The sequence below is a fragment of the Suncus etruscus genome, chromosome 8 (assembly GCF_024139225.1).
Source record: "Suncus etruscus isolate mSunEtr1 chromosome 8, mSunEtr1.pri.cur, whole genome shotgun sequence".
Lineage (NCBI taxonomy): Eukaryota > Metazoa > Chordata > Mammalia > Eulipotyphla > Soricidae > Suncus > Suncus etruscus.
Genome location: NC_064855.1, coordinates 112,893,995 through 112,914,572, shown reverse-complemented (window position 1 = coordinate 112,914,572; position 20,578 = coordinate 112,893,995). Strand labels below are relative to the sequence as shown.

Genomic DNA, 20,578 nt, shown 5'->3' with positions numbered 1-20,578 from the left:
CTGGAGCCAGGAATAACCCCTGAGCACTGCCGGGTGTGACCCAAAAACCAAAAAAAAAAAAATGTGTATGTACCGAGTAACTTGATAAACCAGTATTACATGAAGTGATCGGAGATGGTGAAATCTTTAAAGAGATGAAGTCTACGCAGACTTCTATTTAGAAAAGTCTAAGAAACTTAAAATTGGGAATCACGGGTGAAAAAAGCAGGAAGGAACAAACATTTCAGGCAGAAGGATGGTATAAGACAGGTATGAGAAAGTATGCCAGGTTTACTGAGAAAAATGAAAGACAACCTAAAGCACAAGAACAAGTAAGGAACGCATGAAGATACTAGGATGCCTCTGGCTGCTGGTCTAAGACAAGGTAAACCACAGAAAGACTTCTAGTGTCAGGGAGATGGCTCAGTGCTTTGTATACTGAGGGACCAAGTTTAATCCTGCAAGGCTTGGTTTTGGGGAGGAAAAGGAGAGAAAGGGAGGGGAGAAGATGGGAGGGGGGAAATTAAGGGAAAGGGGAAGAGAAGTGAGAAGAGAAAAAGGAAGAAAAAGGAAGGGGAAGGGAAGGGAAAGAAAAGGAAAATAAAAAGAGAATAAATAAAGACTTTTAACAGCAAGTTACATGCTATTGTGCTTAAGAGGTCACTGTGACTAACACACAGAAAATGGATTTTATGGCACAATAGCTGAATCAGAGAGACTGCAGTTTTCAAGGCAAGATACAACAATGGCTTCATAATAGTGGAAAGAAATTAGATGTCAGCTGTATTCTGGAGGCAGAACTAACACAGACATGATAAATGGAACTTGCTGGAGGAGGCAGGCCAGGTAGTGGCTTTGACAAAAAAATGAAATCTGTAATGACTCATGTAAACAAGTAGCGACACTTTACTGCTCTGCAAACAAACACCCTTTTCTCTCCTGACTGAGAACAGAAGGGTGCCAAGGGAAGGGCCCAAGGCCACAACCTCTTACCCATTTCATGTTATCATGACTGAGACCATCTGGTTTTCACAAATAGTTTGTAAAGAAGCTTTAAATTATTAAGGCGTTTTTAAAGGCGACACAAAACCCAATCCCTTTCCTCAGCTTAAAATTTCCTAAACAAATTTCTCAGTAGATATGTGGCAATGTTTTTGCTATAAAGTATACTTCAAAAAGTCTACTGGGGGGTGTGGAAAAATAGCATGGAGGTAGGGCATTTGCTTTGCATGCAGAAGGACGGAGGGGTTGAATCCAGCATCCCATATGTCTCCTGAGCCTGCCAGGAGCAATTTCTGAGTGTAGAGCCAGGAGTAACCCCTGAGCGCTGCCAGTTGTGACCCCCGCCAAAAAAAAAAAAAAAAAAATCAACTGAGGTGATTGTTCCAGGTGAACCTTAATAGAATATCTGTATTTCTCATCATTACCCAGGTATCATTTAAAAGATGGCTATTTCCAGATACAAATTTTTTGAATATGACAAAAGAACACACTGTATCTTCTAGAGGTCTCTCCATATATTCTACCATTATTTCTAATAAAGACAATGAGATGTAGCCTTCCACTCCTAAAGGCCTGCCAAGTGATACTTACTCAACACTGTCAATTCTTTTTGGAGGACCTCTTCTGGCTCCTTTAAATATACCCTAAAAGACTTAAAACATATTAACATAAACCAACAAGAAGGCCCCAATGCTCTGTACAGGAAAAAGAGTTAAACCAAAACAAAACAAAAAACACTGTCTACCCTCCTTCTTTCTTAGGTTTTCTAAGAAGGAAGAAAGCAACTACTGTGTGAAATTAATGTCCCTTTTCTATGTGATGCTCTCCTCACAACTAAAGAAAGAAAAAAAAATTCTGGTGTTTTCAGGGAGTTAGGTAGTGTGAAGAGGGCATCTCAACTGATAAAAGTAAACAGATCACCCTGTTCAGGGAGCTCCAGCTGGCTGAGACAATGACAGTGACATCCATCCAAGACCAACACACTCACTTACAACCTACTGCTTGTGCCACCACTCCAGCCCCAGTACTTATTTAGAAGACAATAATTTACTGTGACAGTAAAACCAAGCCAACAAACAAAAAACTAATATCCCTGATGAATAGATGCCCCCCAAAACTATTAAAATTGAACCGTCACGATCTAAAGACATCTCAAAGAATTATATACCAAGGTCAGGTGGAGATCATTTCAGGATGTAAAGCTGGTTCAGTATATGGAAACTAAGCTTGTAAAGTAAATTGGGATGTGACCCCCCCCCAACCTTGGAGCACAGCTGGAGAGTCCTCCAATTTTCCCACCATTAAGTTCCTAGCCTGTGCAAAACAACTTACAAATGATTTTTTAAAGCAAGGTTGGGACAGTAAAGTCAAAACATACATAAAAATTCGCTATGCTAGAAATAGAAAACAATTCAAAGACTCACTAAAAACATTTACAGAAACATCTTACAAGATCAGAGACCAGATATAAATCTAATCAAAGATATAAAGGCTTTACAATGGAGGCTACAGACAACTACTTAGGGTAAATAAAGAAGATGTAACTCAACAGAATGATGCAACAGTCACTTTCTGGAAGATGGGATATGTATATGAATGTGCCAATTTCCAGAAAATGACTTATTGTTTCCATAGACCCGTGAGATGCCAGCAGGGTCTTTTGGTAAAATTTGGGGGGTTATAATGAGATAAGTGTCTTTTGGAAATGCAAAGGATTCTAGAAACAAAAACACCACCACCAACAAAATAGCTAAACCAGCCAATGCAAATTTGAAGAACCACCAAAAAAAAAAAAGAAAAAAAAAAAAAAAAACACAAAAAACAAAAAACTGGAGGGTTGGGTGCCAGATATTAAACATTACAAAACTACATTAATTCAGACAGAGATCTCTGGACATAAGAACGGAGATACAGAAAAAGGATAGAGAAAAGTAAGCCCAGAAATGAATTCACTCTTGTTTGCCTGATTTCTAACAGATGCTCCCACAATTCACTGAAGAAAGTCCTTCAGATATACACGGCTGGGTTAACTGGACGGGGATGTGTGACATGAAGATAGCCTGGCCTGTCGATCGCATCCAAGCACATAAAAGTCAACAACCAATCTCCAGTAAGATAGAGGCAGGTAGATCTGTACCCTGGAGGCTACAGAAGTATTTAGTAGTGCATAGAAAAACAACAAACTATAACTGGTCATAAACAATGAAGGAGCAGACTTCATTAAACTGAAGAATTTATGTTCATTAGAACAATCGATGAAGGGAGTAAAAAGGTAAGCCATACATTAAGTAATGATTTTAGTGATAATAAATATATACGAGACAAAGGACTTCTCTTCAAATTATATTAAGCACTTTCTACAAAATATAAGATATTCTAAAAAAATAAAACATTTAAATGGTCACTAAGTATATGAAAAACACAAGGCTACATTGGATATTAAAATGTGTAGCTCGAGTTGAATATGCATTTCAATAAAAATGTCATCTTGAAATTTATCAACAAGGTTTGCTTCTGACATAATTTAAATAGCAGGGAAAAATTCAAGCTTGGACATATCTATGAAGAACAAATAACTTTCATGTGTCAAAGGAACAAAGGTGTTAAGACATATACAAATAGTTTATCTTTAGAGTGAGATGAAATCTGAAACCTGTGCACTAAAAACAAGTCCCACGATTATATTTGAAAAGATTAAACTGAGTCAACTGTCACGAATAGGCAGGCTATTTTAAATGTCATCTAAATTCATGTCTGGATTAAATTATAGGATTTATCTTCTCAAACCTCTTTCATTTCAAAATTCTTGACCAACATGTTTGTGAATGAAAAGTCAGAGGTTTCTGCTATACAATTAAAGTTCAATTCCAATACTTTTTCAGAGCGCTTCTAAAACAAAGACTATTTAAAGATGTACTCTGACGCTATGAAGAAATTAAGTCAACTTTGCAATTCTGAAATTACGAGTGGAAGTGTATTTGCTTGAATTTTTCTCTACTGCTGTAGCAAGATCCTGAAAGATTTCTTTTCAAACAGCACCAAAGGAAACCTGAAGCCAAACCAATCCACTCTCTTCAGGATTTCTAAAAAACTCAATTTATTAGCACAAACAGAATTAACATTTCCTTCCAGCAATCAACAGAAAGACATCAATGATATATGACAGGCCTTAACTGGCTGGTTCAACAGGTGTAATACTGGTGAGACCTAATAAAAAGGATTCCCTTCCTTATTTCCTTCCTCCCTCCTTCTCCACTGAACCCAGTGGCTGATGGGAGAGGCAAAACCAAACAAATGAGGAGGAAACGAACCAGTAGTGGTTGTTGGCAGACATGCTTCCAACAGCAGCCAAGGGAGAACATTGAACTAGAGGCACTCTGAGAGTCCTCAAGCCAACAACTGAGTAAAAGATGGTTGACACATTTAGTAGGCACTCTAGGAGCAAGAAAAGGGTCTCCACAAGTCTTCAATAAATTCTAGTAGCAATCAGGTCAGGAGATGAGGCTGTTAACTAGGGTTTGCCAGAATAGAACTTATAAGGGAAGGGATAAGAAGAGCAAGAATTATAGGATGTGAGAAAAATCTGTCCCATCATTTTCATTCCCACTAGAATCCCCTTTCATTTCCATAATAACCAGGCCAGAGCCATCACCTAGCTGGTCCCACCTCACACCCTTTTATTTTGGTCTCTGGGCTCCTGTGGTCATAATTATCTTAAACCACTGCTTTCACAGTCTTACCCCCAAACCAGATCATTTCAGAAAAATGTAGGTAGTTACTCAGTGACCAGGCAAAGCCTAACCCGAAGTTAACAGAGAAAGTTGTCCACAATTTTAGGTACTGGCAAAAATCAAAATGAAGAGAGTACTACAAGGGAGAGAAAACTAAATTTGGAGTTAGAGGACCCAGAAGTAAAATTCCAGCTGGGAATTTTACGTGAGTTTTCTGGGCTTCAAAGTCTCTCTGTGTGAAAAACAATACTAAACACACTTATACCTAAGTGAAAATCAGAAACCATTTCCTGGGAAAAGGATATGAGGGCTGGTAACTTCACTAACAGGTGAGGCCTACTAATAAAGAAATTACCTGGAGAGGGCACTGCTGGCCTGGTACATTGGGGCCATATGTGATGCTGGGAGGTCAAATTCGTGTTGGCAACGGACATGCTAGGCAAGGGTCTTACCCACTGTACTATACTATCTCTCGGGCCCAAGAAACAATTCTTGACACACAGAGATGAACAAAAGAATGTTTTTCCTTGTGTTTTCATCCCTAGTGAAGGGGTAATTTTCCAATATGTAATCACAGGCAAGATGTAGACCTCTTTAAGCTGAACACTCCATTTATTTTCGTTTCTTTTTCACATGGAGCATCCAGACCAGAGGCTCCCAAATTTACATGGCCCACTGGTCCCCCTTCCAGAAATTATGAGTACTCAGCACTCCCTGCTAAAATGCTTAAGCAAATGCATGGGATTACGGGGTCTTCCAGAAATGCAGGAGGAAAATATCCCAAATATGATGATCTGAAGGGACTTTCAGTCACAAATAATTGGGGCGTCAAGCATCTGAACTAAAGCAGATGACCAGAATCAACATGCAAGATGTTCCTTTGGTTAAGATGAATTTGCTGATATATGCCAATGACTGATCAATAATATCCTCTCTGAGTTGGGCAAAGCAGAGGTCACAGCCCAGACTATGACTAAAAGCCACTGCCAAGATCCTAAACATGACTTACGATTTTCCTGCCAGACTTTATGGGAAAGATTCAGTGAGAGAGCTGGTGGGCACCTGAATTCATCTGGCCTCTTCATGGACACCCAAAACTTGCTCACTTCCACAAATAGATTTCATGTTCTATCTCTGGGGCAATTCCTTCTCTCCCTTGCCACATGAGCTTGTGCCCTCCAGCAGGGCTCACAGACTCCTGGCAATGGAATTGGGGTTCCCACGGGGACTGGTGGAAGGTCTGACAGGTCTGATCACCAAAGCATTAGTATCACTTCTGCCATAGTTGCAGCCAGTCAACCCAGATTCAAGGGAGGGGGAACAGGTCATACCTGCCAGTAAGAATCCTGTCTGAGATCTGGAGCCCATCTATAAGCCAGCACACCTAATTAGCAAAATGTCATTGTTTTCACACGGAACAAGGCGTGCATGAGGATCTGGGACCCAAATTCACAAAAGTCAACAACAAATACGAGGTACCACAAATGTCTGTCAGAAGAGGACTGGCAAGATTATTATCCCAAGTAAAGGTGTCCCTAGAGTTCCTTGCCCAAGTGGCAGCACTTTGAGATGGCAGCAGGAACTGAAATTAAATGTGCCACACAGAGACACATGGTCACTTCAGGAGGGGATGGGTCTATCAAGTGGGGGTACATATTTGAGAAAGAAAAACTGTTATTTTTCAAAGCCAGTCAGGTAGGCAGTGAGAAGAGAAGCATGCGGATCCCAGTTGCTTCTTTGGGGAGGGTGTGAAGCCTGCCAGAGAGTCACAACAGACCTCAGGCTCAGCCCACACCCACACTTTGAAGAGCTTCAAGCAAGCAATGGCTGCATGTTGTAAGATCCATTCTCATTCTGTCTGGGACCAACGGTGCTACTGGCAGGAGATGGGGCTCAGAAAGTCTTAGGGATCCAGTTCATCTGCCTGAGAACTGAAATCAAGTTCAAGGAGGCGGGTATCAGGCATCTAGTGGCTACACCTCTGAGGGATTTTTAGTCTCCTGCTCTTCAAGTAGAAACAAAAAAGAACATTTTCTTGGGCACAGCGGCGTTTGCCTTGCAAGCAGCTGATCCAGGACCTAAGGTGGTTGGTTCAAATCCCGGTGTCCCATATGGTCCCCCGTGCCTGCCAGGAGCTATTTCTGAGCAGACAGCCAGGAGTAACCCCTGAGCAATGCTGGGTGTGGCCCAAAAACCAAAAAAAAAAAAAGAACATTTTCTTCCTAACTTGTGCTCCTCACCAATAAGTGTAGATAAATGTAGTCACAGCCCCTTCCTATAGTATGGGCCCAAAGACAGGGTGGAGCATTGGCTCACAAAGGGAACACAGCATGTGCTCATGTGTGGGATGCCACGCAGGACTATAGTTGTATACTTGTGCTCCTGTGGAATTCCAGGCAGGAATGTACAGTTGTATACAAACGTCAAGGGAAGTTTGTTTTAGTTAGTCCAAAGCAAAACAAAACACATAAATAAATGAGATGGAGATAAAGATGACTCTTGGCTTCTTCATCTAAGCAGACTGTTCCTGATAACAGGCTTTTTATCTTTAGCAAGTCCTCCCCAAGATTTCTTCTATGCATCTGGAACTAATCTTTTCTGCTTCCTCAGTTTTCCACAGATCCATTTACTTTACTACAATGCCTTCTAAAATACAAAAACAAAATTACGGTAACGCCATAGCACAATCAGAGAGAGAGGATAGATCTTATTTCCAGGGAGGATCCAAACATACTAAATATAACAAAGTAAATATGATGACATCAGTCTTCTTTGATTTCCAGTCTAAGAAAAATATCCTTTAAGTCAGGGGAGCTTAGTAAAAGCAATTGGTCTGGGGGGCAGGAAGAGACAATACCTCAAAGCTCAGAAATCTAATTGTTTTATTTTTTTAAACATCTTTCTGCCTATACATTATTAACAGTCAAATATCTATTCACTTAGAGTACATTCAGACACACCAGAAGGACAAAGATAGTATCTGCTACTTATTTTGCATAATGCTCAGGGCAATGCTATGCAAATGAAGTGGCTGGAATGTAGTATCCAAGGTTGACAAGGCATCTCTAAGACAAAGATAAACCTTTTTCTGAGGGGGGAGGAGAGTCAGTCCTGCCCACAGGACTCTCAGCTTTGCACTCAGCTGACCTCTGTTCTAGCCCAGCATCCCCCAAGGGTCCCCCAGCCCAGCCAGGCTAGAGTGATCCCTGCCACAGAGCCAGATTAAACCTTGAGCACCCCTAGGTGTGGTCGTAAAACCAACATAAAAACACCCAAATCCTTTCTCTGAAAGCTTAAAAAGTCCACTTAAAATGTATAATCTCAGTCTATTTTATAAATATGAAAAATACAACTTCATATGATGTTTCTGACCATTCTCCTCAGTCTGGGGTGGGTGTGGGTCACAGGCTTTATCTCCTGCAGAGCTGGCCATCCAGCTGAGCTAGGGGCCTTCTCTCCAGCTCCCCCCAACTTCCCCTGTTAATTCTGGTCACTTGATAGAAAGTATTTTTATACTTAAACATATGCATTCAAATATTCCAATTATTGAGTGGGTCAGTAAAACATGCGACCATATTTAGGTCTCTAGGGAAAGGCAAACCAAGGCTCTCTGTCTCTCAAGTGTGACTGTGGGTATGGTAATGGAGCAGAAGAAACCTGGAAGTAGAGCGTTAGTCATGGTGGAGTGGGGGCAATTTAGTCTCATTTCAAAGAATCACATGGCAGCCACCTTAGGCTTCTAAAGAGAGAGAAAAAAATGGCACTGCAGCTTTTACTCTTTTTCTTTTACTTTTTGGCTTTTGGTCTACACCCTGTGGTGCTCTGGACTTATCCCTGGCTCTGTCCTCAGAGTTCACTCATGGCAGGATCATTCAAGAAGGGGACCTGAGGTGGTGCCAGAGATTGCACCTAGGTCTGATGTGCAAAGTAAGTGATATGCATGTACTATGTCACTGGCTTCCTGGGAATCTCTCTGCTTTCTGGTAAACTTTATTTTTTTGATATCTGAGGATTACTATGTAGGGAAACATTTTCTACTCCTGACATTGATGGTCCCACCTCACCCATACAGTAACATCAGATCCAAGGGCACATGTTAACTTGTTGCAGTTCCCTGAGTGCTGGAGAGTTCAGCTTTCATTCGACTCATATTTGCAGTTGAGATCCGCAAGTCCAGAAAACACTGAATGGGAACAACTTAATTTAGGTTAATGAAAACCTATGGATGGACATGGAAGAAAATTTCCTATCTGAAAAGAGAAAACCAAAGAGAGTTCACTTACAGAGAGTTGTAAAAAACAAACAAAAAACATGTAGTCAAGAAGGCAATATTTACTGAATTATTAATATGATAAAGAATTTCCAATTCTGAATTATTCATTTTTAAGGGGTTGCTCCTACAAAAGTATAAAATAACACTCCTAAATGTTTTAAGTAAAGGTTTATAATGTGGCTCTTGGGTGATTTCACTAAGGGATCTTAGGAGATCTGTAATTATGAGCATCTGCATCTATTTTTATACCGCCTGAGAGGGAGCCCTGAAATCAATATAGCCCTGAACCAATGCAGCAAACCTCAGAGAAAAAAGCTTTTGCAGCTTCCCCAACCCCCTAAGCAACTGTTGTAGTAAAGAGTGATACTCAAAGTCTAGTCACAAAACTACCACAAAACTACTTCTCTGAAGTCCATAAGACAGCCTTCCTGCCTTGCCACCAAGAGCAGAATTACACAATACATCCTATGCCATCTAAATACATGTAATACATTGGCAACACCAGTAATAAAAGCTTTATGAAGGGGCTGGAATGATAGAACAGCAGTAGGGAGTTGGCCTTGCACGCAGATGAGCAGGGATGGACCTGGGTTTGATCCTTGGCATCCCATACAGTTCCCTGAGCCTGCCAGGAGTAATTTATTTATTTTTTGTTTGTTTTTTGGGCCACACCCGGTGATGCTCAGGGGTCACTCTTGGCTATGAGCTCAGAAATCACTCCTGGCTTGGGGAACCATATGGGATGCCGGAGGATTGAACTGCGGTCCGTCCTAGCGTCCTAGGTTAGCGCATGCAAGGCAAACACCCTACCGCTTCTGCCACCGCTCTGGTCCCCAGGAGTAATTTCTGAGCGCAGATCTAGGAGTAACCCTTGAGCGCTGCCCCATGGGGCCCAAAACAAACAAAAACCTTCATGAAAAGATATACAGCATATCTCTGTAACAGAGGTATTTGTAGCATTTGTATAATACTTAGCAGAATTGGCAATTGGTAAGGCAGGGAGATAAAAGTTGTTTCGAATTATTAATGGGAGAGTAGTTTGCCTTAGGTGCTAGGACAGCATTTTTAAGCTGTGTGTGATGAGTTCAACTTATTGAAAACGATTGAAAATGAAACTTTTTAAAAAAAGTGTTTAATACAAGCAACATTGCAATGTAACTATTCCATATACTTGAATTTCACATGCATGAATTTGTGTCTGTCAGGAAATAAGATGTACTTCTTCCTGAAGGCCAAGATTAAGAAAATGTAAAAGCCACTGCTGAATGAATAGGAGGAACAGATGTGTTATTTTTTTCAATATTTTTGACAGATACTAAAATGGAAAAAAATGATACATCTGAAAGAATTTCAAGATATAAAGAAAAAGTTATTTTGTGCTCCTGGTTTATAAGTGTTGAAATCCCTTTACTATTCATAATATCTAAAGCAATCTAATAAAACTTCAATGGCATTTTTCACAGTAACATGAAGCAATTCTACATTCTTTATGAAACCATAAAAGATGCCCAATAGTCAATATGACCTTGAGAAAGAACAAAGCTTATGACTTCACACTTCCCAATTTCAAACTATATTCTAAAGATATCACAATCAAAAACGTATGGTATTGACATTAAAGTACACAGATCAATGGAACAAAAACAGAACGCAAAAATAAATCCACGAATGTGTAACCAAGAAATTAATGAAAAAAGAGCAAAATATTCAAAGGGAAAAGAATAGGCACTTTATTTAGTGAGTGGTACTCAGGTACTTTATTTAGTGCTCAACACAGGATCACTAAGCTGAATCACTATCTTACACCACAGACAAAAGTCAACTCAAGACTTGAAGTCTTCTAAAATGACTGAACCCCTTGACACTGGGTATACTGGCAATTAACTTTTGGAGCTGTTAACAAAAGAAAGCAATCTAAGCAAAAATATGTGGGGCAATATATCAAAAACTTCCGTATAGCAAAAGTAATCGATGAAGTGGAATTTAGGCAACTTAGGGATTGAGAGAAAATACTTTACAATATGTTGATATCAAAAATATATAAAGAATACATAGAACTCAGAAAAAAAACCCCATCAAAATCAAAGTGGGAAGAAGCTCTCTAACTAGACATTTTCCAAAGACATGTATATAGTCAGGTGGAACATGAAATGGATTCATTATCACTGACATCAGGTACAATGGCATATCACCTCACATCAGATAGAATGGCAATTATAAAAATAAAGAATTAGTTAATGAAAGAGAGAAAGGAAATAAATGAAGAAAGAAAGAAAAGGAACAAGTGATGGTGATAATGTGAAGCAAGCTGCTGGTTGGAATGTAATTTGGTGCGGTCACTAGGTACAACAGTCTGGAGAGGCCTCAAGGCATTAAAAATAGAACTACCATATAATCTCGCAATTCTATTTCAGAATATTTCTCACAAAAAACAAAATCCATCTTGAAGGAATTTTGCACCTCCAAGTTCACTGCAGCATTAGTACAAAAATAGCCACCATAAGGAAATAGCCTGTGTCCATAAATGAATAAACAGATTTTTTTAAATGTGGCAGATAAATATAAAGGAATAAGATTGTTATTGGTATAAAAAGGAGAAAAATCTGTCCTGTTGCAATGACTTGGAGGGTGGTTCAGGATGTGATGTGGAGCAAGATAGATACAATGGGGTCTCACTTGGATGGGAATTTTTTAAAATGCAACAAGAGATGGAGGACAGATGGAGGACAGCTGGGTGGGCACATGGGAGGTGGTCAAAGGAATGGGCCAATGCTTTGTATGTGGGAGAACTGGGTTCAATACTGCTATAGCACGGGCCCCTAAGAACTGTCAGGTGAGACCTCCCAGCAGAGAGCCAAGAATAGCCAGAAACAACAAAAAAAGTGAATATATAAATAAATAATAAAAAGAAAGAAAAGAATCCTTTTGGTTCCAGTACATTAAAATGCATGTAAATATCACTGCTCAGATATGTGCATCAAAGTGGAATATCTGTGGAAAAAGTAGAAAAGCAGTAGAAGAGCAGACAGGGCACTTGCCTTGCACATGGCTAAGCAGGTTCAATGCCCAGCACCTCCAGATAGTCCCCCAGTGCCACGCCAGGAGTAATTCCTTAGTGTGGAGTCAGGAGTAACTCCTTCCTGAGCACTAGAGTGTGGCCCCTCAAAAAAACCAAACAAGAATACAATATCTATTTTTACATGGCATGTATCATTTTTCTAGAAGATGAAATATAGAATTCAGTATGAATCCAGTATGCCACTAATGTTGCGGACTCTGCTGGTTGTAGTCTTATTAGTTCCTTTATATCTATCTTCTTCCTTTATGTATTAATTTCCTGAGTTTTTCCTAAAGGAGAAAGTAGCCTGGCTATTTCTCAGTGATCATGCCACATTCAAATTAGAATGTGAGAGCAGCTGACCCCCCTTTTTTTTTGTCTGTTTGCAGTATAAGGATTGGCTGATGCTTTTGCCCCTCTCCCTTTAAAAATAAAAGAAAGAAAAGAAAATTATCATGAAGTTTCCTCTGATTACAGGCTTTATTGACAGGAGTATAACCAATACTTAACCAGACAAGATCTGCAGGTCTCAAGCTGCTGATTCTTTAAGGTTCCTATTAAATGTTCCCACTCTTCCTGCATCGCGCCCACTAGACAGAAATAGAGTGCTGGAGCTGAAGCGAGCTCTTAGGATCCATCTGCAAAGTGAACTTAAAACATTCCAATCCCAGGATGGCAAGAAGAAAAATCGACTCTACTGCAGTTGTCTAATGTTACAGTGGAGCGGAAAAGGTTTCCCTAACAAGAAGGGTCAAGTGACTTGGGATACTGAACTCTTTCCAAAGGTCCAGGGTCTAGGGGATACAATTTTGATCACAGAGGTGTCAAACTGGGCGAAGAGGAGGAGATGGGGAAGTTAGGCTGAAGGCACCTCTGGAGTCACCCTATTATACTCCTATACTCCGGAGGAACCAATCTGAGCCAAGATCTTTTTTTTATTTTTCCTTTTTTTTTTGGACCACGCCCAGCTATGCTCAAAGATAACTCCTGGCTCTGCACTTAGGGATCACTCCTGGCAGGATTCATATGGGGTGTCAGAAATCAAACCTACAGAGGCCGCTTGAAAAATACCATACCTATTGTACTACTGCTCTAGCCCAAGTCCAAGACTTCTGCACATGGTACTCTGACCTTTCAGGTATGTTTTTAGGGCTTATTGTAAGGAAGAATGGTACAATTACAGGTGGGTCAGACCTTCTGGTCTGTTGCATGCATGAACTTCCCCCTAATGCCATTTATTTCTCTCTGGACTTTCAATGCAATTGGCTTCCAAATCGAGGCTATGCAGATGATCTAGTCTTTATAATTCTACATTAAGTGACCTTTCTGGCCTTGTTCACACACTTTAATAACTTATTAGGGACATCTACCGGGTGATTACTTTCTCCAAAGCGAAAACCTTCTCCCCAGCTATTTTTCCCCAATCCTTTTTCACTTGAGCTCAAAATGTCAAGACTTTTTTTGACCTTTTCCTCCCAAGGCTGATTAATTTATTGCATACAATATTATTTATATCGATTCTATCCTTTCTCTTCCTACATACACCAGGCTAATTCAATCTCTCTATACTACAATCTAGATGCTAAAGCCTAACAGTAGTTCACAACTCTTCCTCCAGACTCGGTCTCTCTCAGCCATCCAGTATGTCCCTACATTACTCTGAACAATTCTGATCATAATCCTAAGTCTTTAACCTTCAATTTCACTCTTCTAGCCTTCCTTCCTCTCTCACAATGCTATGAATTCCTGGTTTTCCCAATCAGAACTAAACACCAACATTCTCCACATTTCCCAGGTCATTGCTTCCATCCAAAAGACACTGTGTTCCTTGATTCTTTCAGGTTTACAGTAAACTTGACTGGTTTTTGTCACACACTCCCCAAAAGTCTTAAAAGAATGTGAGGGCTGAAGGAAGACTGTCCAGGTCATTTGCAAAGTAAGCTTTACAGAAGCACCCCTCCTTGAATACAGGGAAAATTTGGAGGGAAAACTGAGGCCAGAAGACAGGCGCTAAAAACATACTTCTCTCTGAACTCTATAATTTTTCCAACATCTTTTCCTGATTTTTTTCTTTTAGGGCCACGCCCAAAAAAGCCAAGTATGGGCAGTACAAAAGACTAACTGCTGGCTCTGGTGGTGCTCAGGGGACCATATTTACTACAAAAGTTATGCCAGTTATACCATATTTACTACAGAAATTATACATGGGATGGGAATTCAATGAGAAAGACCAACTGCTTGATAACCTGGGAACTTCCCACTTCTAGGAGGGCTACAAGAAAAGCCATATATGAATATCAAGTATCATATCTGGTGCCTTTGATGTCTGAAGGACTCAGGAGGGAGGCAAGCAGGAAGGAGTTGGTTCAATGTGGGAAGGGAAGGGAACCTTTAAGCAGGAGCCAAAGACTGAGTGGGGATAAACTCAGCAAAGTGGAGGTGATCCTTATGGGGAAGATAGCCTGAAGCAGGCACACCTAACAAAAATAAGGAGATCTTATTTTTTGCTAAGCCCTAAGGATGAGGAGGGGTGCAAGCCACCAGGATGCTGAAACAGGGAGAGACCAGCCACCAAGTTTCCCCTGCAGCACCCTAACAGGCCTTTAAAAAGCACATGTCAAGACACTTAAAAGACCAGGCTTGCCCTGGAGGAATGAAAGGCATAATTATGAAATCAGAAACAAGGTTTTATGTCAAGGGAAACATTTTCTGTAACCCTAGCACTCTTCCTTGAAGTGTGATTTCACCCAAAGCCAAGTTTTTTCTTTTTTTTTTAAAAGTGCATAAAATTCTATAAATTCAGCCCCTTTCCAGTGGGTTTAGTTCACGGGCTTGACAGGGCATATATTTGTGTCTGTGTTTATGGGGAGCTGAACACCTGTAAACACGTTAAAGAGTATGAACCTGCTGATCTCTCTTATAGGGGAAACACGCCACACAGAAAAAATCCAATGAAACAAGTTCCATCTCTCAGCCTAGCCAGGCAATACAGATTGTCTTGAAGTCAATTAACTGTTCATCTTCCTGACCTCTTATTAAGAAAATCCTTTAGCAGAACACTGACAAAATTCTTCCAAGGGCTGTTTGTTGCTTTGTAGTATCATTTGTCTTTCCCAGGTACTGAAATTCAAAATGCAGTCTACATAATTCACCTCTAAAATGATAGTTATAGTGGGGTGAGAAATAAAAAGGTATGATGAATTATTATTAAAAAGACAACAGATCAACTCTGTTTTGTTTTGTTGGGGGAGTGTGAGGGGGTGCAGGGCTGGGCCACACCCAGAAGTGTTCAGGGCTTACTCCTGGCTCTGTTCTCAAGGGTCACAGGACTGGCAGAGTTGGGGGGAGGGGGCATTTGCAGTGCTGGGATTCTAATCAGAGTCAGCTGAATGCAAGGCAAGTGCCTCAGCCTATATTATCTATCTCATTGGCCCAACAGCTGGATTTGGGGTGTTTAAGGAATGGCATCAGACACCTTAAAATATGTGATTGCAGTTTATCTTTACAAAGCTAGGATATGCATGCCAAACTCCACTGTAGCCAAGGAAACTTAGGCTTCCAGAAATTTCCTCCATATACACAACTTTATTCAGACCTATATGATCCACTATGGCAACCTTGGCTATTAAGCCTGTAAACGAAGATACAGTAAATTATACACTAAATGCTAAAGATTTAGTATAAAAAAGTAAAATGTCTTAATAAGTTGAATACTGATTACATAGTGAAAGGCTACCACAAATACTGAAATGAGCTTTAAAATCAAATTATATAAACTGTGCTCATATTTATATTGAACGAAGTTGAGCTGTCTAGATCACACTGGATGCAGGACTAAATTCAACCCAGAGAAACCCAAGCTGAAAGACATCCTAGTATGAAGGGCAGAGTACATGGACACACACACCCTGGCCGACACACCCTTTGCTTGAGTAACTAGCCTAAGCCAATATGCAAAGCCTCTCTGCTCTACTCCTACCTGCTCAATGTGTGTTGCTGCTAAGTATCTCAAAACTGTGGTAGAACAGTTACAGTAGCATTCTAGGGGGTAAAGGAGGAAGATATGGGATGCATGCTGGGAACATGGGTGGTGAGAGGACAACACTGGTGGTGGGATTGCCCCTCATTCATCGTCACTATGTACCTTAAATATTACTGTAAAAGATTTGTAATTCACTTTGGCCACAATAAAAATATATAAAAAAAAAACTGGTAGAAGACAGACAGGAAGAAGGATTGAATAGCACTATACCAACCTATTACTTTTTTTAATTGATCCCTTGAAGGAATAGAAAATTACATATTTGAATGTATGTGCATTTAAGCATATTTTATTCTCTTTAAGTGGGAGGAATTAAAGAACTAACTTTAAGGCTATGCACACTTTAGCATAATATATGCATGGCATGTATTAAGACTATAAATAATAAGACACAGATCCTCTTTCTTCCAGTGGAGGATGGCTGGGAGGTCAGAGGATAGAGGGGAAAGACTAAAAAGAAGTGGGAGAATTTCAGTGAAAAGAGTTTATGAACTCTCGCATTAACTGGTGATTTCAGGTTTTTTAAATCCAGAACTGAGATGAGTCAGAAGATTCACATTTGTACTAATAAATGACACTTTTTTTTTCACTTCCTGGGTCTTAGTACAAACAAATGAATGGTTACAAATCATGTTTGGACTTATCCAATCCAGCGATAAGTCTGCCAAATTCTGAACCAAAGTTTCCTCCAGAGTACACAGTAGGTATGTGTACATATTCTAAGAATTTTACCACCTAATCTTAAGCTCCTAAAATTATTACTTCCATCATAAACTCAATACCAAAGTGATTCACTTGTTAAATATAAAAAAAAACAATTTCAGAAATTAACAATGGGAAAGAGTATGATCAGGTTCATGAATCTTGGAGCCAGCAACAGAGGGCACGAAAATACTGACTTTACTCCACATTTGGAGATTTAATAGAAGAAATAAATACACAATTTTAGCTAGTCAAGTATGAAGAAGCTGGGCTGGGGGTGGTCTGAGGAAAGAACCTCCCTTTTGATCACACTTCATATGTTGCATGAAAACCCACCACGTGCAGTGAATTTCTGAGCAGCCTTGGAGACCATGTGACGTCCATCAGTGCTTTCAAAATAAGCAAACTTAAAAAAGTGCCAAAGAGAGTGTCTGTGTCCACATGACACGTTGAGCTAGCTACCTTTCAAGAAAAAGGGCTTCCGATTCTATGGGTAGAATTAGGTAGGAATAGGAGAAGGATTCTCAATTAAGTAGCTAATAATAACCAGACAAAGTGTGTTTAAAGAGGCTATAGTAATTAGGGGGGTAAAAAAACCTGCCTAAACTTTCGACTCTTATTATCATCTTAATGCTTGAAATTGTAGGGGGAAAAACTAATCCAAGAAAATACTGGAAATCACTGAAGCCCCATTTCCAAAACGCATGCTTTAGTTAAAGAGTACGGCTGAGCTTTGATGTGCAAGAACTGGTCACATCTTTGGGAGAAAAAAAAAAAAAACACGTTTCCAGGAATGCCATTTTTTTTTCTTGTCCTCCCTGAGGGAGTGAGGGAAGGGATTTTTTGCCACCGGATGAAAAGAAATCAAAGCACATTCTTTTTTGAGTTGCACGCTCAGTGCCTCCCAATGCTACCTACCATCCATCCATTCCTTCCTTCCATCCCATCCAAACACTCTTCGGGTGTCTTTAAAGATCTGAAAAGTTGCGTCGGATCCAAGAGTTGGGTTGGTGTCAACTGCCTCGTGACCAACCTTTTAGGCAATGAGGAGGAAAAGTCTCGAGTCTCCTGCACTTTGTGTGTGTGTGTGTGTGTGTGTGTGTGTGATTGTGTGTGTGTGCAATTTTTCCCCGTTATCCCATGAGCTTTTTTTTCCTTAATTTTTCCTGTTTCCTCTGAAAATGCACCCACTGCGCTCCCCACTTCCCCACCCGCACGGGCCTTCCCCCCTCTCCCCTTTCCCCTCTCCCTGGGCAAGTTGCAAACTTAAGTTTCCTGGGGTGGGGTGGGGTGGGGGGGATCCTGCAATCTGCGCTCCTAAGAAGAATATCCCGGAGACAAAGGACCGGGGCTGCGGGTGCCCGGGCTGCCAAACTGGAGCGGTGCAAAACAAAAGCCTCCGATGGGGAGGGATGGAGCGGCGGGCCCCGAAGCACGCAGCAGAGACACACACACACACACACACACACACACACACACACACACACACACACACACACACAAAACAACAACAGGAAACAAACAACAACAAACGGATCGGGCCCCCCGCAGCCTCCCCGACCCAGATCCCCCCTCGCTGCCCACTTCTAGCCACACCGAGGGCGCCCGGGAGCGGAGGCGGGAGCGCGGGGCGCGGGCCCAGAAGGCTCCCCCTGCCTGACCCCCGGCCTCGGCAGCGGGGCCTCACCGCTTGACTCGGATGATCTGGTCCCGCATGGGCTTGATGTCCTGGAAGCTCTGCTGGTTGACCAGGCTGTAGACGAGGATGAAGCCCTGGCCGTTCTTGATGTACAGGTCCCGCATGGAGGCGAACTGCTCGGTGCCCGCCGTGTCCAGGATCTCCAGCACCGAGGGCGACGAGTCCACCTCGATCTCCTTGCGGTAGAAGTCCTCGATCGTCGGGTCGTATTTCTCGATGAACGTGCCGGTCACGAACTGCACCGTCAGGGCGGATTTGCCGACCCCGCCCGAGCCCAGCACCACCACTTTGTACTCGCGCATCGTCCCTCCGCGGCCGCCGCCGCCCACGCCGCCCGCGACATAGACCTCCGCCCGGGCCGAGCTGCGAGATCGAGGGAGGGGATCGGCGGCGAGGGCAGCCCCGGGACGCCTGCGGGGTGCGGTGCCCGCAGCCGCCTCCGAGCCTCCTTACCCTCCCACCCGGAGGGCGGCCGGCCCGGCCCCCCGGGCACCGGCCGACGGTGCAACGCCGCTGGGCATGGGCATGGGCATGGGCCGGGCCAGGCGGGCTGTGCGCTGTGCGCGCTTTTGCACGGGCAGCTGGAGCCTCGGGAGCCGCTGCTGCTGTTGCTGCCGCTTCTGCTGCCGCTGCTGCCGCTGCTGCTGCTGCCGGCGGAGCCGCCCGAGCCCCGGGCCCGCAGTGCCGCCCGCCTGCACCGCCCCTCGCGCCTCCACGCCCAACAGCCGAGCGCCCGCGCCCCAGCCGCAGCACCCCCCGATGGGTGTGGCCTAGTGACGCCGAGGGCGTGGCTACGTCCTCAAGCCACGCCCCACTGGCGCGTCGCCCGGGAAACCGACCCACCGCGCGCGCGCGCCCTGGAAGCTGTGCGGCGCGTGCGCGGAAACACTGCGGCGCCCACCGACGCCCCGCCCACTCCGGCGAAGCGCTCCCTCCGCCTCCGCACCTGCGTTCTGCGCGTGCGCAGACCGCGGACACGCTCCAGGCGGCGTGGCTGGCTGCGGAGTTCCGGGGCAACGCTGGTTTAAAAAAAAGGGGAAGACTAAACTAGGGGCTCGGCGGAGAGGAGCGAGGTTTAAGAGTTGAGGGGGCTCGGACGTGGCTATACGGATTTCCACAGTCCGCTCTGAGGCGGCATGACCGGAAACAGGAAGGCCAACCCTCCTCGCCGCCACCGGAAGCTGCTTTATGTCCCGCCCATCTGCTCTTCTCTAAGCTCCGCCTTCACGAGCCTCAAGGCAGCCTGGCACTTCCGGGAACTTGGAAACCGAGCGCCGAAGCCTCGGGATGCCTCCTAGCAACAGTCCCCAGAAGGACTTGCAGTCGAAAGCTTGAGATTCCAGCCAGCCAATCAGACCACGACTCCGAACCCTTCCTCGGCCAATAGGAGCGCCGCTGTTTGCCACGTGACACAAAGTCCTCCACCAATGGGAAGGGAGAGGTCGAGTCGCGTGATCCGCCAGCCCACTTCCTAAACTCCCGCCAGGCTGGGCTTTTGCGTCTGCGCCTGCGCCTACACTCTCTGTACCAACCAATGATAGGCGAGAGTCAGCGTGACGTCTTTGCGCTCAGCTAATCAGGACTCGCGATTCCTTTGCGATTCCGCCGGTGACAAGCCAAGCCCGTGGGTGGGGCTGGGGTGGGGTCGGAGACCGGAGTGTCAGTCTGGGGTCCTGCTCACATTGCGATGGAGCCAGGTCTTTTTTGCAGGCGAGAGTGATGCAATCGCTTTGAGCCGTCGTCCGCCTGGCATTCTTTCAAAACGATGCGCACGGTGTGTGTGTGTGTGTGTGTGTGTGTGTGTGTGTGTGTTAGATTTATTCCATGCATGCTATCAGATTTGGGAGAATTTATATCCTCAAATAGTGTGTGTGTGTGTGTGTGTGTGTGTGTGTGTGTGTGTTAGATTTATCCCACCAGATTTGGGAGAATTTATATTTTCAAATTGTGTGTGTGTGTGTGTGATTTATCCCACCAGATTTGGGAGAATTTATATCCTCAAATTTGTGTGTGTGTGCGTGTGCGTGTGTTAGATTTATTCCATGCATGCTATCAGATTTGGGAGAATTTATATCCTCAAATAGTGTGTGTG

General features: G+C 43.0%; 1 protein-coding gene across 1 annotated transcript in view; it reads right to left on the bottom strand.

The window, feature by feature from the left end:
- The window catches only part of RAP2A (RAP2A, member of RAS oncogene family), a 28,721-nt gene extending 9,877 nt beyond the window's left edge, over positions 1 to 18,844 (bottom strand). Inside the window, exon 1 of the mRNA XM_049778953.1 lies at positions 18,475 to 18,844. Within this exon, the coding sequence (XP_049634910.1) occupies positions 18,475 to 18,788 (314 nt within the window). The 5' untranslated portion in view covers positions 18,789 to 18,844. The remainder of the gene's footprint in view (positions 1 to 18,474) is intronic.
- Positions 18,845 to 20,578: the final 1,734 nt, after the last annotated feature.